At 49.2% G+C, this 25,900-nt stretch overlaps 1 protein-coding gene across 1 annotated transcript in view; it reads right to left on the bottom strand.

Annotated features, from left to right (window-relative positions):
- LOC147659239 (uncharacterized) overlaps positions 1-25,900 on the bottom strand; it is a gene marked incomplete at its 5' end in the record, with an annotated part of 178,782 nt that overhangs the window by 150,849 nt on the left and 2,033 nt on the right. The window contains 3 exons of the mRNA XM_086951863.1: positions 13,644-13,676; positions 14,304-14,341; positions 16,765-17,170. Of these exons, the coding sequence (XP_086807989.1) occupies positions 13,644-13,676; positions 14,304-14,341; positions 16,765-17,170 (477 nt within the window). The remainder of the gene's footprint in view (positions 1-13,643; positions 13,677-14,303; positions 14,342-16,764; positions 17,171-25,900) is intronic.

The following is a 25,900-nucleotide window of genomic DNA, read 5'->3' on the forward strand; positions in this document are numbered from 1 at the left end:
GAGCCCTCTTCACACGCGGAACAGCCGCAAGAAGTAAAGATTCCGACCTCAACGCGCGAGTAGGATGGTAGAAAGTGAGTCTCTTTTGAAGATGTTTGGCTCCCACCTCATGGAGAGCTTTATAGGCCAAGGTCAGAGCCTTAAAGGCAATCCGTTTGCGGATGGGTAGCCAGTGTAGCGTCGCCAACAACCCAGAGGCGCTGGTGCGTCTACTTAGGCCAAAGAGGGCCCTGGCCGCCGCGTTCTGTGCCACTTGAAGCCTCTGCAGCAAATACTCTGGCAGGCCCAGGTACAGACTGTTGGCATAATCCAACCTGGAGCCTATCAGGGCCTGCACCGTCAGCCTCCTGTGATCCTCGGACAGGAGAGGCAGAAACTTCCGCAACATTTTTAGCAGGCCGAAACAGGTGCCGGTTACCCCCAGAATCTGGGCTTTCATCGTCAGCCCCTTGTCCATCTTAACCCCCAGGTTTTTAGCCATGGGAGAAGAGCCGGACGGAGGGAACATGTCGATGGGCCACCAGGCCTGCCAGCAGGGCTCCGAATCGCACCCGAAGAAGAGAACCTCCGATTTATCGGAATTGCACTTGAGGCTGTGCAGTTGGAACCATGCGAACACAGCCCCAAGGCAATTCTGGATACTCTCCCCGTCAAAGTCAGCCCCCCTCTCACATGAGAAGAGGAGCTGAGTGTCGTCGGCATACGACACGATCCGGGCACCAAAAGACTCCGCCACCGCCGCCAAAGGGGTCATATAGATATTAAAGAGGGTCGGGCTCAAAATAGAGCCCTGAGGGACCCCGACTCCCAAAGGCGGCATTACAGCGGTGTCAGATGATGTCCTGATCGTTTGCCGGCGGCCGGCCAAGAAGGAAGAAAACCATTTGAGCACCGTCCCCCGCAGGCCAATCTCAAAGAGTCTTGCGAGCAGGCCCTCATGGGGGACGGTGTCAAAGGCCGCCGACAGGTCCAACAACACCAGCATGACTTTGCCCCCGGAATCCAGCACCCCTTTGATGGTTTCCGAAACCTCAAGGAGCGCGGTCTCGGTGCTGCGGTTTGAGCGGAAGCCTGACTGGGAGTCGTGCAAGATCTCATGAGACTCCAAAAAATTGGTGAGCACCGACTGAACGTGCTTTTCCAAGATTTTTACAAAAGCCGGCAGCAGCGAGATAGGCCTGTAATTGGCAGGGGCTTTCGGGTCAAGTCCCGGCTTTTTAAGCAACGGGATGACCATTGCCTGCTTCCAAGATGGCGGCACCTCTCCCGAACTCAACGAAAGGTTGAGAAGAGGGTGAGCCAGCGGATTAACCACCTCCGCCAATTTACCCAGAAGCTTAGCAGGGCAGGGGTCAAGCGGAGACCCAGATTTTAAATTGCCCATGAGCGCAAGGGAGGCGGAGGCTGGCAGAGATGGAAACTCCGCCAATATGGCGCCCTGCATGACTGGGGGGGGCATACCCGCCTCGGACACCGGCAGCGTGACCGGTCCACTCAAAGGAAAGGAGTCCTGGATGAGTTTGATCTTGCCTGTAAAAAAGCACCCCAGATCTGCTGCCCAGGATTCTACAGGGCCATCTTCCAAGACGGTGGTCCGGGGTGAGATGAATTCTCGAACGATAGTAAAAATCTCCTTACTGGAGTTCGAAGCTGCTTCGATTCTCCCCGCGAAATAGGCTTTCTTTTCGAGGCGGATGTCGCGGTGGTAAGCTTTAACCGCAGCCTTATAGGCAGACCTGTCCTTACTGTCGTAATGTGCCCGCCAGGCCCTTTCGGCTACCTTGCACTGCTGCCGCGTAGCCCACAGAGCCGAGGTAAACCAAGGGGCCGAGACCCGCTTAGATGTCGGGCGGGGGGGCAGAACAGGGGCCAGGTCATTCAGCCTCTCCGTCAGCCACTTTTGCAGGGCCTCCAAGTCGCTTTCTAACTCGCCAGACAGAGGGCAAGGGTGAGTCACAGCAGCCTGGGCTAGCATCTCAGGGGTCACCCTGCTAAATGCCCTACAGGCTCGTCCCCTCTGCTGTGGGACAGGGTTCAGCGCCCTAACCTTGCCACTGATTTCAAATTGTCAGATATTCTTCTAAAGAGCACAATTCACCGGGAGGTCTCAAGGCACAACTCTTCCTCGCCTTTTTCACGCTGCTTCTCCTGCGCACAGTGGGGCATAGAAACAGTTGCTGAAAGCAGCAAGTGGTCTGGAGAGGCTCACAGAGGCGGCAAGTCTTTGAAGCTTCTCCTTCGTGAACCCTGCCCATTCTGGGGGAGGAGGCTTGGCACCTCGTCCCAGGATGTGCATTGTTTCAGGCACCAGAGAGCAGCAGGCTCTTGACCCAGGGGTCCAGAAAAATGTCTGGTGGTGGCAGCCTGCGCAGCCACTCAAGTCAGGTCACTGGTAGTTGGTAGAGTTTGAGGGGGCACCTCTAAGATGCCCTCTGTCGTGCATTTTACATTACATTCCACACTCGCATCAGTGCAGGTTTAATGTGCTGAGAAGTTGGATACCAAACTTATTAGTCTTCAGCGTAGCCATCATGGTGCAGTGGAATTAGTAATGACAAACTCCCAGCACCATATACCTCTAATGGCAACACTGCACTTACAGGGCCCAGGAATGGACCTGGGCACAGGGCTCATGCACCTTACCTGTACCCTCACCACTGGCAGAGGGCACCCAGTTATAGGGGTGACTGATGTATGGCAGGGCAGTGGTTTGTGGGCATAGCACCAAGGGATGGGTGCCATGTCGACTGTTTGGTTCTGCACAAAAAACTCAGCCTGCAAAGGGTCTGCCTGCCTGTCTGTCTGTGTACAGGGCTTCTAAGGGTGGCACAATAAGTGCTGCAGCCCTTAGGGGCCTTCTCTGGTCACAGTGCCCTGGGTACCTATGGTACAATTTACCAGGGGCTGACATGTGGCCAGAGATGCCAATTGGACTTAGGCTTCAATGCAGTTTTAGGGAAGGAACACAGGCCCTGGATACCTGATTGGCAGGAGCCCAGGGCACGCTCAGTCAAAGCACATCAGCAATTCAGCAAAAAGTGGGGGCATACCATGCAAGAAAGAGGGCATTTTCTCACACCTAGCGAGACACAGGGAATGGGCAATAGCGGTGCCAGGCACTCTGCATGCGACGAGCACCAAAGGGGATCGCGAGGTGCCAAGCGCAGCATGTACGAGCAGCGAGCACCAGCAAGGGGAGCCTGGAGAGGTACCACGTACTTAGTGGGTACGCACAGATGGTCTTGACGAAGAACCGGGGAGGTGGGCAGTGAGGGTGCCAGGCAGTGTGTGCCGAGCTGGACACACGGACCGTTGGCCTAGAGAATGCAGGACACTGAATGTGCACATGGAGGGGTTGGTGTGCTCTTCATAAACGCAATGCCTCCCAGAGCCTATAAATGGAGGGAATGTGGTGTGCAAAGAGTTGTGGACACAGAGTGGGGGCGTGCAGATAGACAGGGGAGAAATTGACTGCGATTCCTTTTGAGCCGCTGTGTGAACGTCTGACTGCAACAAGTGGGAGAGGGGGAAGCAACGAGAGGGGCAGGGGATAGATCAGTACAAGACCCAGAGCACACTGAAATGCTTACGAGGCGAAGAGGCTCAGCAACAGGCCTGTGGGACACTTTTTAAGCAACTCGTGAAAGGGAAAGCCAAAGAAACAAGACGCACAGAGAAATGAAAGGCACGTCAGTCATTGTTGCAGATAAACCCTGTAATTGGAAAAAAAAGTGCTTAGTGGCTAATTAAGAGACACCGTCTCCTGCCGCAAGTAAAACATCAAATCCCGGTGGGCAGGGCAAAAAGCGGATAGGGTGGCAACCCTCAGTGTAATGATTGCCTCCGGTGCAATCATTACACTGTGTTTTGCATCACTGCCCAAGCTCAGACAGACTTTCCCGAACAGGATAGGAGGGCTGTGACAGTCACAGCCCACACACAGACTGAGTGCCCTCCTGAAAAGGTTGGCAAGGTTGAAATGGTCTCAGCCTCTACTCAGACAGATAGTGGGGTTGTGAAGCCTGAAACAATGGATCACTCCACCCAAACTGAGAGCATTGAGGAGGAAGAAAAGTCTTCCCCCTCCCAGACACTAGGTGAGAGCCAGCCTCCTCAGGGAACTGACTCTACCCCTGGTGAAGGAACTGCCCCAGAGGTAGTCAGGCCTAGCCTGGCAGAGCCCCCGATGGCAGTGGACCCTGGTGGGACACAGTCTGGAGCAGGTAGCCTGCACCTCTCAACCCTGCCTCAATCAGCCCAGGGCTGTAAAGGTCAGGAAGGCCAGTGGTGGACCCCAAAGGGCCCCCTGTCCAAAAGAACTTCCCAATCAGCAGATTAGGATCACTGAAGCTAGTAGTCCTAGCCAAGTGAAAATAAAACACACTCCTGAGGGATCCCCCTTAAACTTAGTTAGGGAACTCCCACAGCTGGACGCTGCTGGGCACAGCCAAACCTGGGGCCTAAAAACCCCAAACCTGACCTGTCCCTCCAGTAAGCCAAACAGAGGGACTCAGCCTCCAGCTTTAGGTAGCCAGAGGTTGACCCTCAGAGCTCATAGCAACTCAGTACTGGAAAGAAAGGCACATACGGTGGATAGAGATTGGAGGAAGTTGAGCCCAACAGTAGTGGAGTCTCACTTCAGTACTTCATTCCCACACCAGCCTGTTACTTTGCCAAAACACCCCACAGGTAGTGATTCCCTATGGTGGAGACCCTCAGATACCCTTAGGGTGAGGGATTGCTTAGTGGACCATGATACAGGGGGGTAACCATGCCAGTGCATGTACCACCTCATATGGCCACTCAGGCAATATAGGCTTACCTGGTCAAGGATAGCCTTATCTCCTTTCGTTTGGGGGGGGGGGGGGGTTGTGTAGGAAGGTGGATACCCGACTATGGTTGCCCCCAACTTTTTGCCTGGTGTTTTGCTGGTTTTCCGACTTAGTTGGCCTGGGACCCTGCCAATCAGGACCCCAGGCCTACTGCTCTCTGTAAAATAGATTCCAAGTACCTTAGGTACATATCTAATTGATACTGGGCCACCTTATCAGACCCTGTAACTCAGGGCATAGGTGTACCCAGGGCCTACCAGGGGCTGCAGCATATATTATGCCACCCCTGGCTGGCCATCTAAATCTGACACAACTGGCTGCACGACAGCTGGGGCAAGGTGGTGTAATCACCCTTTGCTTTAGATATAGTATACCTATATCTAACCCTAAAATGGACACACAGATTCCTATCAGTCACTCCTATGGCAGGCCTTGACAATCCTGAAGGCAGAGTGCTTGGAATCGTGTGAGATGGTGCTCTGGCATGAGCTGAGCCCGTTTGCAGCTTGCGGAACCAAGTCCTAATAGCTGTTCCATGATAACGCGTACCATATACTCTTAAGTGCATCATAATCCTCGCGGTTATATGCCATCTTTGGTATCGCTTTATCAAAACATGTCGAGTAAGGTGTCATACAAATTGGAATACTAACCCCTCGCCAATTCTGGCGACGGGGTTAGCATTCCACCCTTCTAGAGGGACACGACATGTGTGTAACTGTGAACCCCGGTTACAGTTAACTCGAGCCTCAGCATCACAAAGTGGATGCTGCCACCGCAGACACAAGTCTGACCCCCTGCAGCTGGGAGTCCTTCCAGCGAGGGGAGCTTGGACAAAGGGTTTCCTGTCAGGGGCGGTGCTAGCACCATCCCAGACAGGGTTTTGTGTATCCTGTGTAGGCAGGGATTTACAGGAAGGTGACTGCAAGTGGCACCCCGGTGCTCACTACGCATCTGCCGGCTAGAACCAGTTCCAGGGGCACACCAGCCCCTGAGCTGGGGAAAGTCCGGAGAGGGGTGTAACCACCCCCCTTCCTGGTCCCACCCCTAGGGCAGGACCTAGTCGCGTACCCACCCCTTTCTTTAGGATAAAGATAGGAGCGGGCCCCCTTCCAAATTAGATCCTCTTTGAATCAAGAAACTACTTTCTGCGAAAGGAACTCTCGACTCTTCTCAAGATTTCTCCCTTGTGGCTAAGGAGTAGTCACCCTGCATCCGCAGGCACCATCTAAGAACACTGCGGTTTGCTGCACGTCCTTCCTCCGGAATCCGACTGACCAGCTCGACGAGACCCGGCTTCCCTGGCACCTCTGACCTCTACCTACCTCTACAGCTAAGCTGAGAACCGTAGGTGCGACGAGACCTCGAGAGACCGGCCATCATCAGAACTGCACGACTTCTATCCAGCACGACCGCCGAGGGATTCTCTGGTGAGTGTTTTGGGGTCCGAGAAACCCCGACCCTGAGCAGCTCCAGCACCGAAGACCAGCCCCCCAGCATCCACGAGATCTGCGTGGGGCCATTCTGCTTTTTGGCTGCTCACCGCGTTGTCTGGCTACTAGCCCGCTGGCTTGTGGCCTTCCCGACGACGACCGACGACATCACCACTGCTAGTCTGGTTGCTCCAGACTGGCCCTTGCTCCCTTTCAAAAGAGGAGCACCCCGGACCCTCCTGGTCCACTCCAGACGCCATTTTAGGTCCACCGCGTGGGCTTGAATTTGCCAAGACTTGTTGCCCCAATCCTGGGTCCAGCGACGTCGACAGCATCAACCATCGTGGGACAGCTCGCACCTCCATCCTGGTCGCCGACAACGCCTCCTGGTCCGTGAGACTGCAGAGCCCAGCGTCGCCCACTCACCTGGTCGAGGTGACTCCATCCGGTGCCATCCTGGTGCCCATCTAATCACTGGCTAGTGATTCAGGACTTTGTCCCCTCTGCTTACAGGTGTCTTCCATCTTCGATCCAGGCTTGGATCCATCGAACAATCTTCACTGGTCGCCTGCCAGCAACTCATTCTTTCAGGCTCCTGGTTAGTCAACGAGGATTCCCGACGTCTTCTCAGACCTATGCAGCCGCAGCCCCTGGGCTAGGTAACTTCGGCATTTCGGTGCCCCAGCATAGCCTCACTATCCAAGGGTCCAGATCCACCTTCGTTTTCAACCTACCTAGTCGGGTTCGCCCGAGAACACTAACTTTGCTTTTACTAGCCTCCATAGACTTTGTCCCGCATCCCGCGTGAGAGTGCACACTCTGCACCCGAGTCCCCTAGGTCTCCTACTAGTAATCTGAAGGTTCAGTAATGCAGTCCTAGCGATTCCAAAGCCTATTAGTCCAGTACTTCCCTACTAGTAATTTCGCATTTCACTTTTGTAGTGTATGGTTTTTCGTGCCCCTCGGGCATTTGTGTAAATTGTGCGATTTGAGTATTTTCCTAAGAGCTTTGTATTGTGCTTAGCACCCTGTCCTCATAAAGAGTCCATGGTTGTTGTGTTCTAAATAAATATCCTTTTATTTTCATAACAACTTGTGTGGTGTCCTTTCACTTGGTGTTCAAGGGGTATATGTGATGGTATAACAGCTGGCTTAGCACGCCCTCTAGAGTGTAGCCTAAAGACTGCTCTTGTCCATGCTACTAGGATAGCTGGTCTACGGTTGACTTACAACCAATCATCAATAAGGGTCGTTTGGAATGATACAGTGATCACTAGAATAGTGAGCACTACATATCAGGCCAACTTCTCACAGTCTTCACTTCAGGTAACCCGCCTTAGGGGTGGAACTATCCCAAAAGGTGAACATGTCAGACTACTCATTTTTCCACCTTGCCTGGGTGCCAAATGGGCCCTAATCAAAAAGGTGGGATGGGGGGAGGGCATCCTCCCCTTTGAGGGAAGTCAGATTTAGTGGGAGAGGGGTGTCGGGAACTAATCGGAGGTGGTAGGTTAGCTAAGACCAGTCAGTGAGCACACCAGTAGTTGGTAGGTTTTCAGGGGGCACCTCAAAGGTGCCCTCTGAGTGCATGTATTAATAAATCCACCACTAGAATACTTGTGGGCTTATTAATATAAGAAGTTTGATCCCAAAAATCTCCGTTTTCAGTAACTCCATCATAATGTCCAGCACATGTTCTTAAAATGGCTTCCCTAGTCACTTGCACTGACAAATGGAACTGATCAGCACAGGGGGATATCTGCTCATGCAGATATGTCCAAACATGCAGTTTAGTGCACCCTGCTTAGGGCTGTAAGGCCTGCTGTAGGGTAGACTTTCCTACACTTCATACAGTGTATGTTGGCATGGCACACAGGGATGTGTGCCATGTGTTATCACTTTTGTCTGCAAGTCGATACGCAGTGTGCAATGGCAGTCTGTTTAATGAGGGGTCCCTGGGGGTGTTAAAGGTATTGCCAATTGGGGAAACAATTTGACAGTTTTGGAAAAAGACTTAGCAGGAAGTAAACTTCCAGTCAAAATCAGAACCAGTACCAGGCAAAACGTGGAGGTGACCACATCAAAAAGAGCCCATTTCCTACAGTAAAAAGGTTTTTAAAACTGATATTAGGGCACCAAATTTACAAGTAAGTGTTTTAAAGACTGTAAGAAAGTGCCCTCTTTTTGCATGGTTGCTCCCACTTTTTGCCAAACTGCTGATGTACTTCGACTGAATGTGCCTTTGGTTCCTGACAAACTAGTACCTAGGGCCTATGTTCTTGGCCTCACGGGTGGCGTGTGCGTCGGCTGGTCAGGAGCCGTCCGATTTACGCAAACGTGACATTTTCCCGCATCCACAGGGTTAAGAGTAAATGGTGTTGGGAGGTTGTCAGTACTAACTCCACAGCACCATAATGGCTTTACTGAAAACTAGGAAGTATGGTATCAAACTTCTCAGCACAATAAACCCACACTGTGTGGGATTTAATGTACAATGAACGACAGATGGCATCTTAGAGGTGCCCCCTGAAACTCTACCAGCTACCAGTGACCTGAGTGGCTGCGAAGGCGGTCACCACCAGACATGTTTCTGGACCCCTGGGTCGAGAGCCTGCTGCTCTTGGGCGCCTGAAACGATGCACATCCTGGGACGAGGTGCCAAGCCTCCTCCCCCAGGATGGGCAGAGTTCACGAAGTAGAAGCTCCAAAAGCATGCCCCCTTTGTGAGCCTTTCAAGAACTCTTGGAAGTTTGGAATCAGTGTGGGTTTAATGTGCTGAGAAGTTTGATACCATTGTGGGATTTAATGATAAATGTACACAGAGGGCATCTTACAGATGCACCCTGAAAAACGACCTAACTCTAGTGTCCTGGCTGAGTGACTGCTTGCCAGCTGCTACCACCAGACAGGTTTCTGGATCCCTGGGTCGATAGTCTGCCACTCTCAGGTGTATGAAACAATCCCCAAAGGTAGGCAGAGGTAAAATTAGATAGATAGCACCTATTTGTGGTAGTGTGGGCGAGCAGTAAGGCTTTGTCAGTGTAGTGTTAAGCATTTGTTGTACACACAGGCAGCAAATGTCACACACGCAAAGACTGAACTCAGACCAATTTGTTAGTATAAAAATAGTATTTAGTTATATTTATTTCCTAGAACTAAGCAAGTCTGGTACAGGTTAGTGTGAATGATAATTTTCAAGGCAGACTGAACATTACAAGCAAGCTGAATGAAAATGACTGTTATAGGTTTGTAAATACTTTCAATACAGTGGAAATTACTTTTCAGATTATTATATGGATAACTTTTTCTACTCCGTGTGATATGCCTAGAGATCACACTGGGATATTTCCTAAAAAGGCAAGTAAGGCAGCTTTTAGAGATTTGCTGTTTTTCAAGTTCTCATTCATAACCCAACTCCACACTTAACAGTTTCCACAAGAAAGCAGTCAATGCAGTGCTATGGGAAGAAAATAGGCTGTTATCGGTTTCAAGGTAAGAACTTTGGTTTGGGAGATATTTTTCTGGGGTTAAAACCAGGATTCCCCCAGGGAAGTATGCACTCTCAGAACTCTCTCTACGGCACTAGGGTGGCCGGGGGCAGTGCGCTGAGGCCCAATGTTATCCAATGGGGGATAGGGGGCCTCAGGTTGGTGGCTGCTCACGAGCAGGCCACAGGGCTGTGAGAGCAAAGCTCCTGGTGTTAGGCTCAGGGCAAAGGGGGATCAGAATTAGAACCCAATAAACACCCGCAGCTGCGGCAAGGTGCTGTTTTGGCGCTGGGTGCCCTGTTTTCAATGGGAATTCTTCGGTTGCAACAAAGACTGCAGGCTTGGGGACGCAGATCTCCAGGAGGTGACCACCGGTTGGAGAGGTAAGTTTGGATGCCTGGGGATGATGGGACAGTGTTTGTTGGGCCACCCAAAGCCATGGGACGTCGCCTGCAGGGGCGTCTTTAGGCTGGTTTTCTTACCAGCTCCTGTCGCGGTTTCTGGGGCATCCTCTAGAAAGGGGCTGCAGGAGTCTATTGGAGATTTGAGGCAGGTCAGATCACCAGATCTCCAGTCAGGATAACCGGGGAGACCTCCCCGTGGTGGGGCCAATAACTCGTGAGCATCCAGTGCAGATTGGTGCAGACTTGCGGTTTTGGCTGGGACCAGACTCCGTTGGTGAGCAGATCCGGTGCTCACGGGAGACAAAGTCTTGGGTTTGGAAGGCAGGGCAGGTCCTTCGGGTTCTTGAGGGCTGCTGGACACAGGGATTTCGCTGGAGACGGTTTAAGGGTGCGGACAGGCCAGTAGGACTAGGGCCAAGTCCGTGGGCGTCCTCCCCTTAGTTCAGCACGGTTTCTTCGGGCCTTCTACTGGACGGTTTTAGTCTGAGGAGGCAAGGTTCGGGGTTGCCCCTAAATACTAGATTTAGGGTTGTTACAGGTAACTAAAGCTTGAGACCAATGGGTCCATTCCTTAGGGTGGATACACCTGCGATTATGGCACTCTCCTGGGGCGGGAGGGGGGCATATGCCTCTGGTAGGCTGCCCCCCCCCCCCTTCACCTTGCCTCCCCCACCTGATGACGGGTGATGTTGGCAAAGTTGGGCACACCTCCCATCGTCGCTTGGTTTTCCCCTCGATTCTCCCACCCAAAGTTGGTGTTCAGAACCGGTGGGAGCTAGTTGCTGGAAGCAGCAAAGGGCCAGGGTAGCTCACAAAGGGGACAAGCCTTTGAAGCTTCCCCTTTGTGGACCCTGCCCATCCTGGGGGAGGAGGCTTGGCACCTTGTCCAAGGATGTGCATTGTTTCAGCCCCGCCCCCCAGAGCAGCAGGCTCTCCAGAAACATGTCCGGTGGTGGCAGCCAAGTCAAACTTCCCATTTTCAGTTAAGCCATTATGGTGTTGGGGAGTTCGTAATGACCAACTCACAGCACCATATACTCTTAATGCCATTACTGTGCTTACAATGTCTAAGAATAGGCTTAGACACTGTAGGGATACAGGGCTCATGCACCTGTACCCTCACCACTGGTATAGTGCACCCAGCTAGAGGGGTGGCGGACCTATGCCAGGGCAGTGGGTTGTAGGGATGGCACACAGATTAGAGCCATGTCGACTCTTCACTTTGTTCAGAACCAAAACACGCAGCCTGTGCTGCAATCCTTAGAGGCCTTCCTTGGTCACAGTGCCCTTGTTACCTTTTACAAGAGAATTGCATGTGGCCAGAGAGGTACCAATTGGGGGTACAAAGGTACAGTTTTGGGAAAGAGCACAGGCCCTGGGAACCTGAGTGGCGGGGACCTATGGCACATCAAGAAAAAGTACATCAGAAATTTGGCAAGTGTGTGTGTGTATGTGTGTGAGGGGGGGGGGAAGGACTGCAACAGAACCTCACTTTCCTACACCTTGCCTTTGACATTGGAAGTCTCCTTGACGTCCGAGTGTTCCCAATGTGTAAGTTCAGTACTTTCACAGCTCTTGTGGCCACTAGAGAGTTGCTCTGCCTCCTGCATGTGCGCCACGGCATACTGCCCCCACCTCAGATTTTGCCTTGGTTTTACGGGCTTGGACTGGAACTCCATGCAGGCTATGAAGCCCTCCAATCAATGGTCTATTGGCAGGCAGAGACTGCACATTTTTTGGCTGTCCTTCTGTGCAAATGTGTGAGTGCACTTTGGGCAGAAAAGGGAATGCTCCATAAGCACATGCTCTGGTGTTTAGACAAGTCTTCCCTCAGTGGCCCATGGCGCTTAAACTATACTGTGCATTTTTTGATCTTTTCTTTCAAAGAAACTTTGGGGGGGGGGGGGTGTCTACAGCCAAGCAAAATGATCAATTAGTTTTTTTTTTTAATGGGTTATAAAAAATAAAAAAAAGCCTGCCTTTCAGACCTTTACCACTAGATGGCAGAATAATGCAGTATGCGAATCCCAAAAAAGATTCATGCTGCTATCTTATTTTTCTCCCACCATGGGACAAGCAAAATGCCATACGGGTATGGCTGTTCAGATTTATTGAATACAATCTAAAATAACTCAATCCATAAGCACATTTTTAATTCTATCAGTACAATACTCTGCACGCCAAAGAGATTGCTACTAGAAATTCTTTTCACGGGGTGCTGAACATTTTTTTCTCCATAAAATCTTGTTTGGAAGGAGGGCCACTGTGTTCAGTAATGTTCACAAACAAATCATCAACCACTAAGGGGAGAAGGAACACGTAAGTTTGGGAATGGCCATTTTCCAATGGCACAATTGCAGACGGGTGGTGTTTTAGCACACACAATTGCAAACCAGGCCAAATGAGGTATCGAGGCAAGGATTCATCTTGCCATTCTTTAGGCTTGATGCTTCCCAGGAAGCAGCATTTAAAGTGGTGAACGGGTACGTGTTTGCTTCAGGTTGTCTAAGCACTCATGGCAGATTCAAATTTTCCTACCGGTCCCAGGATGCTTGTTTCCGGTCTAGGGAGGATCTGGTCTCGCAGTTCGGTCTGGACTGTTCCCCTGAGGCACAGGGTAAGACTGATTTGCATATGGCTGGGTCCAAACTGGGGTGGCTTAGTGGGCAAAAGAACAATGGATTTAACCCGGATCTTTTGACTCGGGGAGAATGTTTGCATTGTCAGCATTCCATCCATTTGTTTGCTGTAACAGTGAATTATCAGCATCAAAACTGATTGGGGCACAAGTTCTGAAAGTCATTCGTTATAAACGATACTCCCAAGAATCTGTATAAAAGACCATACCCATCAACCCTGAACTTTAGTAAAAAAAATTAATTCAGTCATAGTCCGGTATGCGCCACAGCATGATCATCAAAAGACCTGGTCAGATGGGATTAAACATGGGCTATTACAGGTTACAGATATACGGAAATCCTGGATGGGAGAATGAAGCATCTTACGTCAGTCTACAACCTTTTACACACACTAATGCAAAGTAGCACTATCATACTTTTTGGGACATGGCAAAGATAAGTAGAAGTTTGAAACCACACTGTTAGAGAAAAGGACCCTGGAACAAAAAAAACTATAAAAGAAACAGTAGTAGGCTTGACTTCATCAATTCAAGACTGAGGATGTACTGAAAAGGAAATTATATTCCAATTTACAACAGTGATTACTTGTTTGGGTGCGGTCATTAGGAGAGAGAGGCTGGTACATTATAGTACCTTATTAACATCACAATACAGCCTATCAGCTTGTATTCCACATAAATGCAGGATATAGAGCTTTAGTAACCAAAGAAACAGAAGCAAGGTTCATGAATAAGAGCACAGCTTAAGCGGTGCATGCCAGACATAAACAGACTACTGAACATTAAACACAAAACAAATAGGAGTAGAAAACCACACACAAAACAAACAAATTAAAATAAACGCTTACCTAGATCAAGGTCTGGGCCTTCATCCATTAATCCTGTCAGCCGGGAAAATTAGAAAACCAAAGTGAATAAATGCCACAAATTCCCAATCCACACAAAATCTTTTCATGAGTAACAGCCAGTAGCTGGTGTTGGTTGGGCTACATACAGAGTTGAGCTGTGAAAACAGCAGTAGTGGGGGATGGGATTTACCTTTATGTTAATTCTATTGACTCTGGGTGAGGGATTACAAACTTGGCAACCAATAACAACATTTCTCAAGAAATATTTCAGAAAGAACATGTACTGTTGCCCATCTTAATACTCTTCAAGAAGTTACACTGGGGATTCAATATGTACAGATTCCCATATTTATACTCTTTGGATGTTACGCAGGGGGTTGCACATATACAGTTGGCCATCTTTAAACTCATTCCAGGAAGTTACACTGGGTTGTTTAAGCTGTAACCAAATCCATAGACTGTCCCCACAAATTACAGTAGTAATCCATCGTCTCCCTTTCTTATCTGTGTAAACCAGAGGTTAAACCTCATACCCTTATGTAATGCCGGCATGGCCCACTACAATGTGTACTCGTGTACCTGGCATTCAAAACAATTGAGAATAAAAAAAAGTTGTTTTCAGTGACTTTAAACTAACCATGGTAATACTCAAAAACTTACCACCAGGCTTATTGAAGCCAACTCGCTCTCCAGCGCTGCTGGGGGGATAAACGTGAAGAAATGAAGGCCTTTCCCTTTACAGAGCCAGGGGCCGCTCTGAGCCTTTGGGGGGCTCATGGGACACGGCAGTGGCTTTATACATCTCCAAACATTGCATCTCTTTCAGCTCGTCATTATGAGTCTTCGGGGCGGCGGCTTGCCAATAGTTCTTCTTTACACACATGTACACACAACTTTCTGATATGGTCATTTAAGACATTCTAGATTTACCCATACAGGGGCATTAAAAGTGCAATACTCGCGGGCCCTGCAGTCTATATATAACCATACTGAGATTCCTGTAACAAAGTCTTTCAAAGAAAACCCCATCCCTCCCACATATGATTTGAAATCTTGAGCCCACTCGCTGCATTACAGGGATTTAAAAAGGTGGCAAAACGATTAACTGAGCCAACTTCTCTGCACCCTTAAGGGACTATTGGCTTCATAGGCCACGAAGAACAGATAGAAGACTGATTTAGAAGCACCACTCTGCATTCTCTAAAAGAAGCAGCTAAAGAGCATATTATGTTGGTGGCACGTAGTTGAAAGGAGATTAAAAAGTTAGGAAGACCACATTTACATACTTGCAAGCAATTGGGCATGCAACTAATCAAACATTTACTAGATATTAAGGACGACAGTTTTAAGCAGAGAAGGTAGCAAAAGCCAAGTCAGCAAATATATCAATAAAGAAGAAAAAACAGGGGCAGTGAGGACAGGAAAAAGAAAAAGCATCCCCTTCTCCCGAAGTATTGCACCATTAACACCTAGAGGATTGAGACATGGGGAGGCTACAGTTACCAAGCTGTGAAATGCAGCTTTCCCACCCACCAATGATTTTCACATTTGCCATATGCAGTCAATTACAAAATATTTACATCTTTAATAGTACACATTCTCAAATACACCTTCTGTATACTTAAGTCACCAAAACAAGTTCATCAATGTTACAGAATGATTTACATGAAGGAACACCATTTTGTTCTTTTCTTTAGTTTTAGTAAGTGACACTATGTATATTTTCCTCTCCATATGGACACCGTGTCTACTCCCACTTTTCATTATGCTGCCGGCTGAGTACTGAGTATGACCACTTTTTATGTACTGAGGTGTATACAACGCTCTCACTTTGTAACCTGTAGCATATAAATGCGACAAAGCATGTTAAAAAGGATTGCCACATTGAAGAAAACCAATAAAAATAGCAGTAACCATTAATGAACAATGGGCAAATTTTTCATGAACTGTGCTACTTACCGCCTGCAGATGCTGATAGCCATCACCACAGTAGATTAAGGGGCTTGGTTCTTTTAGCTCATAATTCGGCCAACTGGCTAGAAGTAGCTTATGACTCAATATATTTGGGACACGGGATTAAAAAAGAAGTGCAAAAGCACACAACACTTTTAGGGCTGTGGTGATAGCTTCAGAGTCTCAAACTTCAATGTCAGGTCCAAGTAATCAGAGGTGTGACCCTGCATATTGCAAGACTATTGAAGCAAGGTTTACTGGCTTGTTTGAGAAAGGATGCAACTTGACAACTGCATGTTTCAATGCAAGATTCTTTGGACAGATGCTAGGCAGAGTACTCGCACTGCAGCTTTAATTTCGCCAGATTAATCCATCATTACGAACACCCACCCAGCAAGTACAGCAGGGCCATAATTTAGAGCCAAACTAAAAGGCATTACTCTGCATAGCATAACATAGGATGGAACATGCACCCCACACAACAAAATACTTATAAATATCTACAATGATTAGAGCTGAAAGTGAGAGCGGAACGGTCGAGGGTCAGCTCTTTAAAAAGTAATTCCTTAACTAACAGGCGATATGCGTAGATGGCAAAACAAAATACTAGAAATACATCGGAATACAGAGCAGTACCTGAAATAAATGTTAGACAAGAGTCCATCTTAGCAAGCTGTGGTCTATTCTGCACGCACCATCTACAGTCATGACTGGGGCTACAGCAACAGCCTATACACAAACATGTTAATTGCAGGGGTGGGTTTTTTGAACTCTGCGCCACCAAAGGAACCTTATTTTTAATCATAGGAGTCAAGAAATCAATTTCTCAATGGGGAAAGTTATGTACATATGAATCAAGACATGAATAACGTGTGTAATAAACCTGGGGGGGAGGAGGCCTACACGGGGTGCAGCTTTAGCCTAAAGTGTGCATGCTCCATCCAGCACCAGAACAAACCCAAGGCACTTGCCCGATATCGGAAGCGACCTGCAAAACTGATTTAAATAAATACTCCATAGGATGCTAAGCCCATCTTTTCCCAATTAGAGGCCAATGTTAAAAGTCAAAATTAGTATGAACGTATGCAATTGTGCAGATCGCTTCCTCCCATTTTAGAAATCTTACTAGTTAATTACGAATCAGGTATTGGAAAAAAAGGATTCTTACCGCATGCCGCCCCTGCTACCACTTTCTCTGCCTCCATCACGACCGCCTCTACCACCATCTCTGCCACCACCACCATCCCTGCCTTCATCTCTTCTTCCTTCATCTCTCCTTCCTTCATCTCTCCTTCCTCCATCTCTGCCACCAAAGTCTCTACCATCTCTGTCTCTGCCGCCATCTCGGCCTCCATCTCTACCATCTCGGCCGCCATCACGTCCACCACGGCCTCTGCCACCTCTGCCCATGCCTCCACGATCAAATAGGCTGCGACCACGGCTTCGATTCTCAGACATTCCCATTCCTCTGCTCTCGGACATCCCCATACCCCTACTGTCTCCGTGTCCAGAATAGCGATCATGGTCCTGCCCATAAGAACTCATGTTGCTGGAATGGTCTTGTCGATACCCACCTAGAGTAAAATATTCAGACAGTCAGGATATAATATGTATAAAAGTTAATTCAAGGGATATCAAACATACTTTGTTGCAATAACAGAAGAAATGTCACTTAATCCTAGTGCCGCATCGCAGAAACCTTCAATGAACTAAAACACTTGCATGATGTGTAGGAAGCCAGCGCTCTATTAGTGTACCAAAATGAAGAAAACTGTGCAAAATCTGCAGGCATCCATTACTAGTGTACCTGAACTTGCTTTAACATTCCCATGGTGCTCCATTTGTGGTAGTGTTCGAGCAGTCTTAGACTTAGAGGGGAATGTTAGGCATTTGTTGGACACAATCAATAAATGAGGCACAATAAGGAACTCAAACACCAATTTGTAAAAAGGAAAAGGTTCTTGGCATGTAGAGCTGTAGATTCACATGCCTTGCATACTCCTGCCATCTAGTGTTGGGTCAGGATGTTTGCACTTCTGTTTTTCTTCGAAGAAGTCGTTCCAGTCACTCCTTTCATTGAGAGCGCGCATGGGCATCCACTCCATTGCTAGATTGTTTTCCCACAGAGGGTGAGAATGGAGTTAGTAAGAGTAGAATAGAGATGTCCATGCATATGTACATAAAGTACGAGAGAACTGCAACAGGTATAGGTGTATGGGGAGGCGGGTGGGCACATGTACATTTACAGCTCTACATGCCAAGAACATTTTCTGTTCGAGGCATGTGAGCTGTAGATCACCTGCTTTGCATAGACTATACCGCAGTATTCTCCCAAAGCAGTGGCTAACCTGTAGCTGTTGCAGTGGTCTGAAAGTGTTCTGAAGTGGTCTGAAAGAGTGTTCCAAGTACTGCTTGGCATACATTAGCTTGTTGTCGAACATCTACACAGTAGTGCTTGGGGAACGTGTGCTGTGTAGACCATGTTGCAGCTTTACAGATGCCAGCTATGGGGATGTTTCTTAAGAAAGCCATAGTAGCCTCTAGTTTGCGGGTGGAATGCGCTCTAGGGGGAATTGGTAAAGTCCTCTTTGCAGAACATGTTTGAATACATTTAACTATCCACCGGCCAATACGTGATTTAGAGATAGGATTGCCTTTGTGTGGTGGAGCAAAAGCCACAAAGCAGTTTAGTTTTTCAAAAAGGTTTTGTTATTTCTATGTAATACAATAATGCCAGTTTATCATCTGATGTATGTAGAGTGGATTCTGCCACTGAATCTGGTTGAGGAAAGAACACAGGCAACTCAACAGATCGATTGATTTGAGAAGCAGATATCACTTTGGGCAGGAATTTGGTATTAGTGTGAATGTTGGACAGGCCACGTGAAGGGCCGCTCTCCCCCGGCCCAACCAGGCCCGAACCCGGGCACGCAAGTATCACACACCACCACTGCACGTCCTCCGTCCCCTCAGGGACCCTTGCCCCCGAGCACGTTAACCTCGTGGATCCGATTCACTGCCGGCCCATGCGCCCAGCCCGGGCCGCCATCTTGGACACTTCACCACGAGGCCACCTGGCCCCCGATCGACCTCAACCCTGGGCCTAGCCCGGCCTCAGACATTCCGGCACCACCCTCCACCCAGGAGGTGAGCGGGCTACTTGGCAAGTCAATGGGAGGAAGAGGTGCCGATGGCTCTCCCCCGCCAAGTGCCGCTCGCCCATCACCTCCCCGAGCGCTGGCTCCACCCCCCTGCTGGGTGTCTGGACTCCCTCATCCCGGACCTCCCGACCTCCAAGTGCGAGGGTCCGGACATCAAAGCACACCAGCCCTATAACTGGGGCAGCTCCAGAGCAGGAAGGCAGTTGTATCTTGGAGTCGAGAGACGTAAAGAGGAACTCATCCTGGGCTGACTACTGGCGCTGCCGTAGCTCTGTCCTGTGCACCATCGTCCTGCCTGTTGGCGCTGCCACAGCCGTCGTAACCTTCATCCTTCATCGTCGTCGGGATCTGCTGGCGTGGCCGCGGACCGTTGTAACCGTCATCTTTCACCGGGACCTGCAGGCTCCGCCGCGGACCGTCGCCCTTTCTTCATCCATCTCGGGACCTGCTTGGCTCCTCCACGGCCCGATCATCCAGAACGCCGAGCTCGAGGATTGAGAGCTATTTTTGTACTCATTGGTAACTAAGACTGTCCCGCTACCCCTTTCCTCAACCAAAGACTAGAACCGAGGGGACCCCCGAGTCCAGACCTCCTTGTATCATACCAACGTAACCTAAGAAGTGCATATAAAGTCTCGTTAACCTTCAATCTTGTGTGGTGTCCGTCTGTGGGGGGGAAGTTACTTGTCTGTACAGTCGTTGGAGACGGCTCTCCCTGGAGACCTCTCCCCGTAACCTCGGCCGACCCTCCCGGTCCGTCTAACAGTGAAGGACCACTTTGTTTTGGTGGATTTGGCAAAATGGTTCCTCTATGGTTAGTGTCTGAACCTCACCCACTCTCCTCAGTGATGTAACCACAATGAGGAAAGCAACTTTCCAAGTGAGAAATTGCATTTGTGCAATAGATCAAAGGGTGGCACCATTAGTCTGGTAAGGACAATGTTAAGATTCCACACTGGAGCAGGAAAGTAAGTTATAGCTTATAAAGCGCATGAATGCCAAGGCATCCTGGCGGGGGAGGATGCAAGGTGGTGATTTGTCACTACTGGGAAAGGAAAAGTCAGTTTTTAATCTGGCTCTAAACTGGGTCCTGGATGGTAAAAGCCTGACATGGAGTGAAAAAAAGTCATCTGCCTCCCCATCTGGCCTTAAATCTAGGGATGTGGACCAGAGCTTATTTAGCAATGGAAGGAAGAGGGGGGAGGGGGGGGGGGGGGGGGGGGAGCCAATGAAATAGTTTATGGTACTCATTAGGATTCTAGAGGGTCCCTGCACACCTTTTGTTCTCTGGCTGAGAGGAAAAAGGTAAGAAGGGTGAGTGCAGTGTCTCAAATTCCTACTGCCTCCAGCCGTTTCGTAAGTACAGTGTGATTGACTGTATCAAACACAGCGGATAGGTCAAGTAGGATCGAATGGTTTCTTACCGGTCGGTGTAGTTTTGCAGCTTGAAGATCTTTCTGGATTCACTATGCTGTGCATTATTCCGCGGTCTAGTGGTTGGGTCCGGAATCTTATTTTTTTTTGTAGCCCAGGTGTGTGTCGGCGTCTCACCTCTTGGTGTCCTTCCTGTGACGTCGGCATGCTTCCTGCAGAAGCTCCCACTTTTGGGCGCCATCTTCGGATTCTTTTTTTTTCCTTGTTTTTGTGTTATGTCTGTTAATCCTTTTTGCAATTTTTAAGTTCTTCCTTAAGTAAAGAATTTTCCGCTTCGTCTCTTAAAATGTCTGTTTGTATACTGTCCTTGTATTTCCTCCTCCTCCTCCTGCCTCATCTTCCTGGCGGAGGTGGGTGGGTTCGCTAGTGATTTCAGAAAGATCTTCAAGCTGCAAAACTACACCGACAGGTGAGAAACTATTCGTTTTGCAGCGTGAATCTTTCTGGATTCACTATGCTGTGCATAGACTTTGTAGCGGTTTGTTCAGTTTGTGGCGGCCGGGTGGAAGATTAGCGTTAGTTGTTGCATATATGTAGAAGCACTTTGTGTCCTACTTGTGCTTCCTTGTTCATTTGTGTATCCATGCAGTAGTGCTTAGTGAACGTGTGCACTGAAGCCCATGTTGCCGCCAGGCATATGTCTTGAATGGGTGTGTTAGCCCGGAAGGCTATTATCGCTCCCTTTTTCCTGGTTGAGTGGGCTCGTGCCCCCCCTGTTAGTTTTTGACCTGCCTGTTTGTGGCAGAATTGTATCGTTTGTGCGATGGTGCCCTCTGTTACTGGTCTACACAGGAAACTGCTTGCGAAGGACACAAAGAACGGCTTTGTTTTCCAGTGCTCTTTAGTCATTTCCATGCAATGCATTACTGCCCTTCTAGCGTCCAGAGTGCGCAGTGCCCTCTCTGCGCTTGTGGATGGTTTCTGAAAGAAGCTTGGTATCTATTGTTTGCTTGATGTGAAACCTTGACACCACCTTTGGCATAAAGTGTGGGTCCGTTCTCATTACCACCCTGTCATTGTGTATTTGAATGTAGTGTTCCTGTAGCGTCAGAGCTTGTAGCTCGCTTACCCTGCGCTAGCGATAGGATTGCCAGTAAAAAGGCTGTCTTTATCGTGAGCATTTGTAGTGAGGCCTTATGAATGGGTTCAAAAGGCGCTTTCATAAGCTCGGTTAGGACTAAATTAAGGTTCCATGTCGGTGGCGGCATCATGGTGCGATCCTTTTAGCCCCTTCCAGGAATCTTTTTACTACTTGTGATGTAAAGAAGCCCTTTCCTGTCTCTCCTCTTATGTAGGCTACTATCGCTGCTAGGTGTACTCTCAGTGAGGTTGAACATAGGTTTTCTTTTAGCAGGTGTATTTAATATTTTAGCACCGTTGATTCCTTGGTCATCTTCTTGTGTAGCTTTTTCTTGAGGCACCATTGTTTGAATCTTCTCCATTTTTCTTGCAGCCATTCCTGGAATGGTCTCATGTGGAGCCGTACATTTGGGACCAGATGTATGCAGGAGGCCATCATGCCCATGATCTGGCTCGCTGACCTGTCAGAGCTCGTCCCTTCTGGTAGAGGCGCGTCTCCTTCAGCAGGACCATTGTTCTCTTGTCGCTGGGGAACACCCTGCTCTGTATGGTGTTGGTCTCTGCTCCTAGGTAGATATTTACTTGCTCTGGTAGCATGGAGGATTTCCCCCAGTGAATGGAGAATCCCAGGTCCGCCAGTGTACTTGTCACGCGCTGTGCGTGTTCTTTGCATGTCCTGTGTGAACTTCCCTTTATTAGCCAGTCGTCCAGGTAAGGGTATACATGTATCCCTTCCCTCCTTAGGTGCGCTGCCACTGCTACGAGGCACTTTGTGAAGATCCTTGGTGCGGATTTTAGTCCGAATGCTAGGGCTGTGAACTGGTAGTGATCTTTGTTGATGGTAAATCTCAATAGATGCTTGTGCTGCCTGTTCATTGGGATGTGCAGGTAGGCATCTTTGAGGTCTAAGGTGGACATCAAGTATCCGTCTCTTATCTGAGGAATGACCTCTTGTAGGGACGTCATTTTGAACTTTTGTGTTTTTATGTATTTGTTTAGGAACCTTAGGTCCAGGATGGGTCTCAGTGTTTCGTCCACCTTTGGTACCAGGAAGTAGGTTGAGTACACTCCCTTGTTCCTTTCTCTGTATGGTACTGGTTCGATGGCCTCCTTTTGGGAGGTGTTCCTTCGCTTCCTTTTGAAGTAGCTCTAGCTCTTTAACTGACAGCGCCCTTCTTTTTGGTTTCCTGTTTGGCGGTGTCTTTTCCAGTTCTATGCAGTATCCGAACTGTATGATGAGTATACATTTGTCTGTGGTTATCTTCTTCCACTCCCGGAAGAAATGACTTAGCCTGCCTCCTACTGGTGTCACATGTTCTTTGATGTGTAACCCTGTGTTGGTCTTGTTGTGCTCAACCCTGACAGGAGTTTTGTGGGTGGGCACGTATTGCGTGACGAGTCACTTAGAGGTGGGTTGTTGGCCCCCTCTTATTTTGTCCACTTCCGTTCGCCCTCCCGCGAAAGGACTGGCCCCTTTGCTGGTAGTGCCAGGTTTGTTTTTGATGTCCTTGTTGTGTTTGGCTCTCTCCTTGGTGGGGCTGCTGGAAGGTCTGGTGTGACGTTCCTGGCTTGTTTCCCCCTCTTCCGTTCGGTCTCCGCGTCGGAGTACCCTTTTCGTACCCCTGAATTGTAAGGCCCCCATGGACCTTGCAGTTTCGTTTTCTTTTTTGAGCTGGGTGAGTTTTTCATCCACCAGCGCCCCAAACAGTGTCTCCCCATTGAACAGGGTGTTCAGAATGTTGTGCTGCACCTCTGGTTTAAGCGTGAGATCCTGAGCCAGGCCTGGCTTCTCTCTACGTGATTCCCATCATCCGCAGCCTGCTGGACGGGTCAGTTCCGACCAGGGCTGTTTTGAGGCAAGAATTTGCCACATATTCCCCTCTTCCACAAGGTGTGAAGCTCTTTGTTGGTACTCGTCTGGGAGGTGCTTGAGCAGCTGTCCGATATGGTCAGAATTTGGTACTGGTGCCTGTTCAGTTTGTCATGCGCCAGTGCATGGCTGCATTTCTTTCCATCTTCCTTCCTGTTACGTCTGGTGGTGGCCCTGATGTTGTTGGCACATTTGCCCTCTTCCTGGCGGTTGCCGCAATAATTGAGTCCGCCGTAACTCATCCTCGGATGTAGGGAGGGTCCTTAGAGGAGTGTTTATACTTCTTCTCCGTCCTCGGCATCACTGACCTGCATGTAACTGGTTCCTTGAAAGCCTCTTTTCTCTGGGCCATGACATTCTCCAGCATGGGGAGGTACCGGCTCGTAGTTTGTGTGGGGAGCAGGGTCTCCAAGAGGACGTCTGCTTTCGGTTTTTCTTCATCCAGCTTGACTCCAAAAGCTGTTGCAGCGTTTTTGATTACCATATTGTGGGCCTCAATGTCATCTGGTGGCGAAGGCCTCGAAGGGTACGTGTCAACGGCCTCTTCTGGGCTTTCGGTGTCGAGGTCCTGCCACTCCAGGTCCTGTGTCCCCAAGAATATTGAGCCGAGGATCGTCCGCTGATAGTCGTCGCCCTCCTCCTCGTAGTGGAAGGCTTCTTCCTCTGGATTTTCCAGAATCTCTGGGCTTTGACGGCCCTTTGGCGTCGAAATCCTCCTGCTCTTCTATTTCCACGACCTGTGTCTTTGGTTTCAACGGAATTGGGAAATTCTTCATTTTCTCGTCGAACTCCTTTTTCCTTTGCAGGATGCTATCCATCTCGGCCTCGAGCCATCTTTTCTTTCTCTCCATTTCGGTGGCCTGCTCGGCGTCAAATTGTTCAGCTGTTCTCTTCGGCGTATACGCCGAAACGACCTTCGGGTCGGGTCCTTTGTCGACGCCGAAGCGACCTTCGGGTCAGGTCCTTTGTCGACGCCGAAGCGACCTTCGGGTCGGGTCCTTTGTCGATGCCGAAGCGTCCTTCGGGTCGGGTCCTTTGTCGACGCCGAAGCGACCTTCGGGTCGGGTCCTTTGTCGACGCCGAAGCGACCATCGGGTCCTTTGTCGACGCCGAAGCGACCATCGGGTCCTGCTCTGTCGAAGCCGAACGTTCCTTTTTGGGGACGTGCTTGGACGACCGTGGCTTTGACGGCATTCGCAGCCTGGAAGTCCTTTTCGAAGGATCCGCTGGGCTGTTTGTCCTTGGATGCAGCTGCGGCCGTCAAAATTTTCGGCGCTGGTGCTCCCTTCGAGGACATACACTGATTTTCGAGAGTCTGGTCCAGACCTTCGAGGGTCTGTCAGGGCTTTAGAGGCCATCAAGTCTCCTATCTCTATAGAACACTTCTATTGGTCTCTACGACCGTGTAGTCAGTCTTCTCCGGCGACGTTGTCTTCCTAGACAGTCAAGAGCCCCAAGTCTCGATGCAACGGCGGTTAGCCCTTGCCCTGCATGTTGTAGTTGGCGCTTCTCTGTCGCTCTCCAACCCGGAGAGTCTTCAGTGTGAAGGCGGAGCAGGCGTTGCAGTCCTTGGTCTTGTGGTCGACCGGTAGGCAGAGGTTACAAACCGGGTGACGGTCCTTCAGCGCGTATTTGTGGTGGCGATTACGGCAGAATTTAAAGGGTGTCTTGTCCATTTCTTGCCCCCAGGGAGCCCCGTGTGCGCGCATTCTCCGTCGGACGTCTAAGTTCTCCTTCTTAGTCGTCCCGATGCTGTAGATTCTCGTCGTATTCTCAATCCTTTTCGCGCAAAATCGACTTTTTGGCGTCTTTTCTCCAAAACTCTGGAGCCCTTTCGGGAACGATCCAGACCCAACGGTGGAAAAAATTATCTGAAAATGGCACCCAAAGGTGGGAGCTTCCGCAGGAAGCGTGCAGACATCACAGGAAGTACACCAAAAGGTGGGACGTAGACGCCCACCTGGGCGATGAAAAAAAAAAAAAAAAAAAGAAAGAAAAAACTACGATTCCGGACCCAACCACTAGACCGCGGAATAATGCACAGCATGGTGAATCCAGAAAGATTCCCGCTGCAAAACTTCATGGTTTGTAGTCATCCGGGGCGAAAGATCTTTATAGATCGCCCATCAGTCATATGCCCTGCTGTCTTAGATGTTTTTGGTGAAAAACAATCCTCCTTAGTGCAAATTCTTCCTCTTTGACTCCAGAGCACTCTTGTTTCCTGGCTGTAATCGGAGGAAACAAATATGAAGATGGTGACTATGTTGAAGGGTTTTCAGTGTGTGTATTCGACATCATACAAGAAGGGTTTATAAAGAAATAAGGGAACCCTGCGAGTCAAGAGGGACCTAGGGTATGTAATATATTATAAGAGACAAAGAGTCCCTAGCAAATATGTATAGAGCAATGGTACACATATTAAGACCTGTGTTGATTTTATACAAATGTAAAAGCAGTATTTATTCACAAGCAATCAAAAAACAAAGCCAAACAGACCAGGTGCAGTGGGTAAAAATATGATAGTCAACAGATTCCAAGCCTTCAGGCATTTACACATATAGTGACTACACCAGCAAGATGCATGTTAAGAACAGTCACAATGCAACAAACACTTTGTGCTCCACATGAATCGAAATGAACAAGTTTGGTATCAAGATGTGTTAGTCGATGACATTTTGATCCCTACTAGCATCGGGGGATCATCAGGACACAAGAGCATATGCCTGAGAGGTTGCCTGTACAAGGCCAAGAAGTGGGAT

Source organism: Lissotriton vulgaris, unplaced genomic scaffold, assembly GCF_964263255.1.
Source record: "Lissotriton vulgaris unplaced genomic scaffold, aLisVul1.2 SCAFFOLD_3227, whole genome shotgun sequence".
Lineage (NCBI taxonomy): Eukaryota > Metazoa > Chordata > Amphibia > Caudata > Salamandridae > Lissotriton > Lissotriton vulgaris.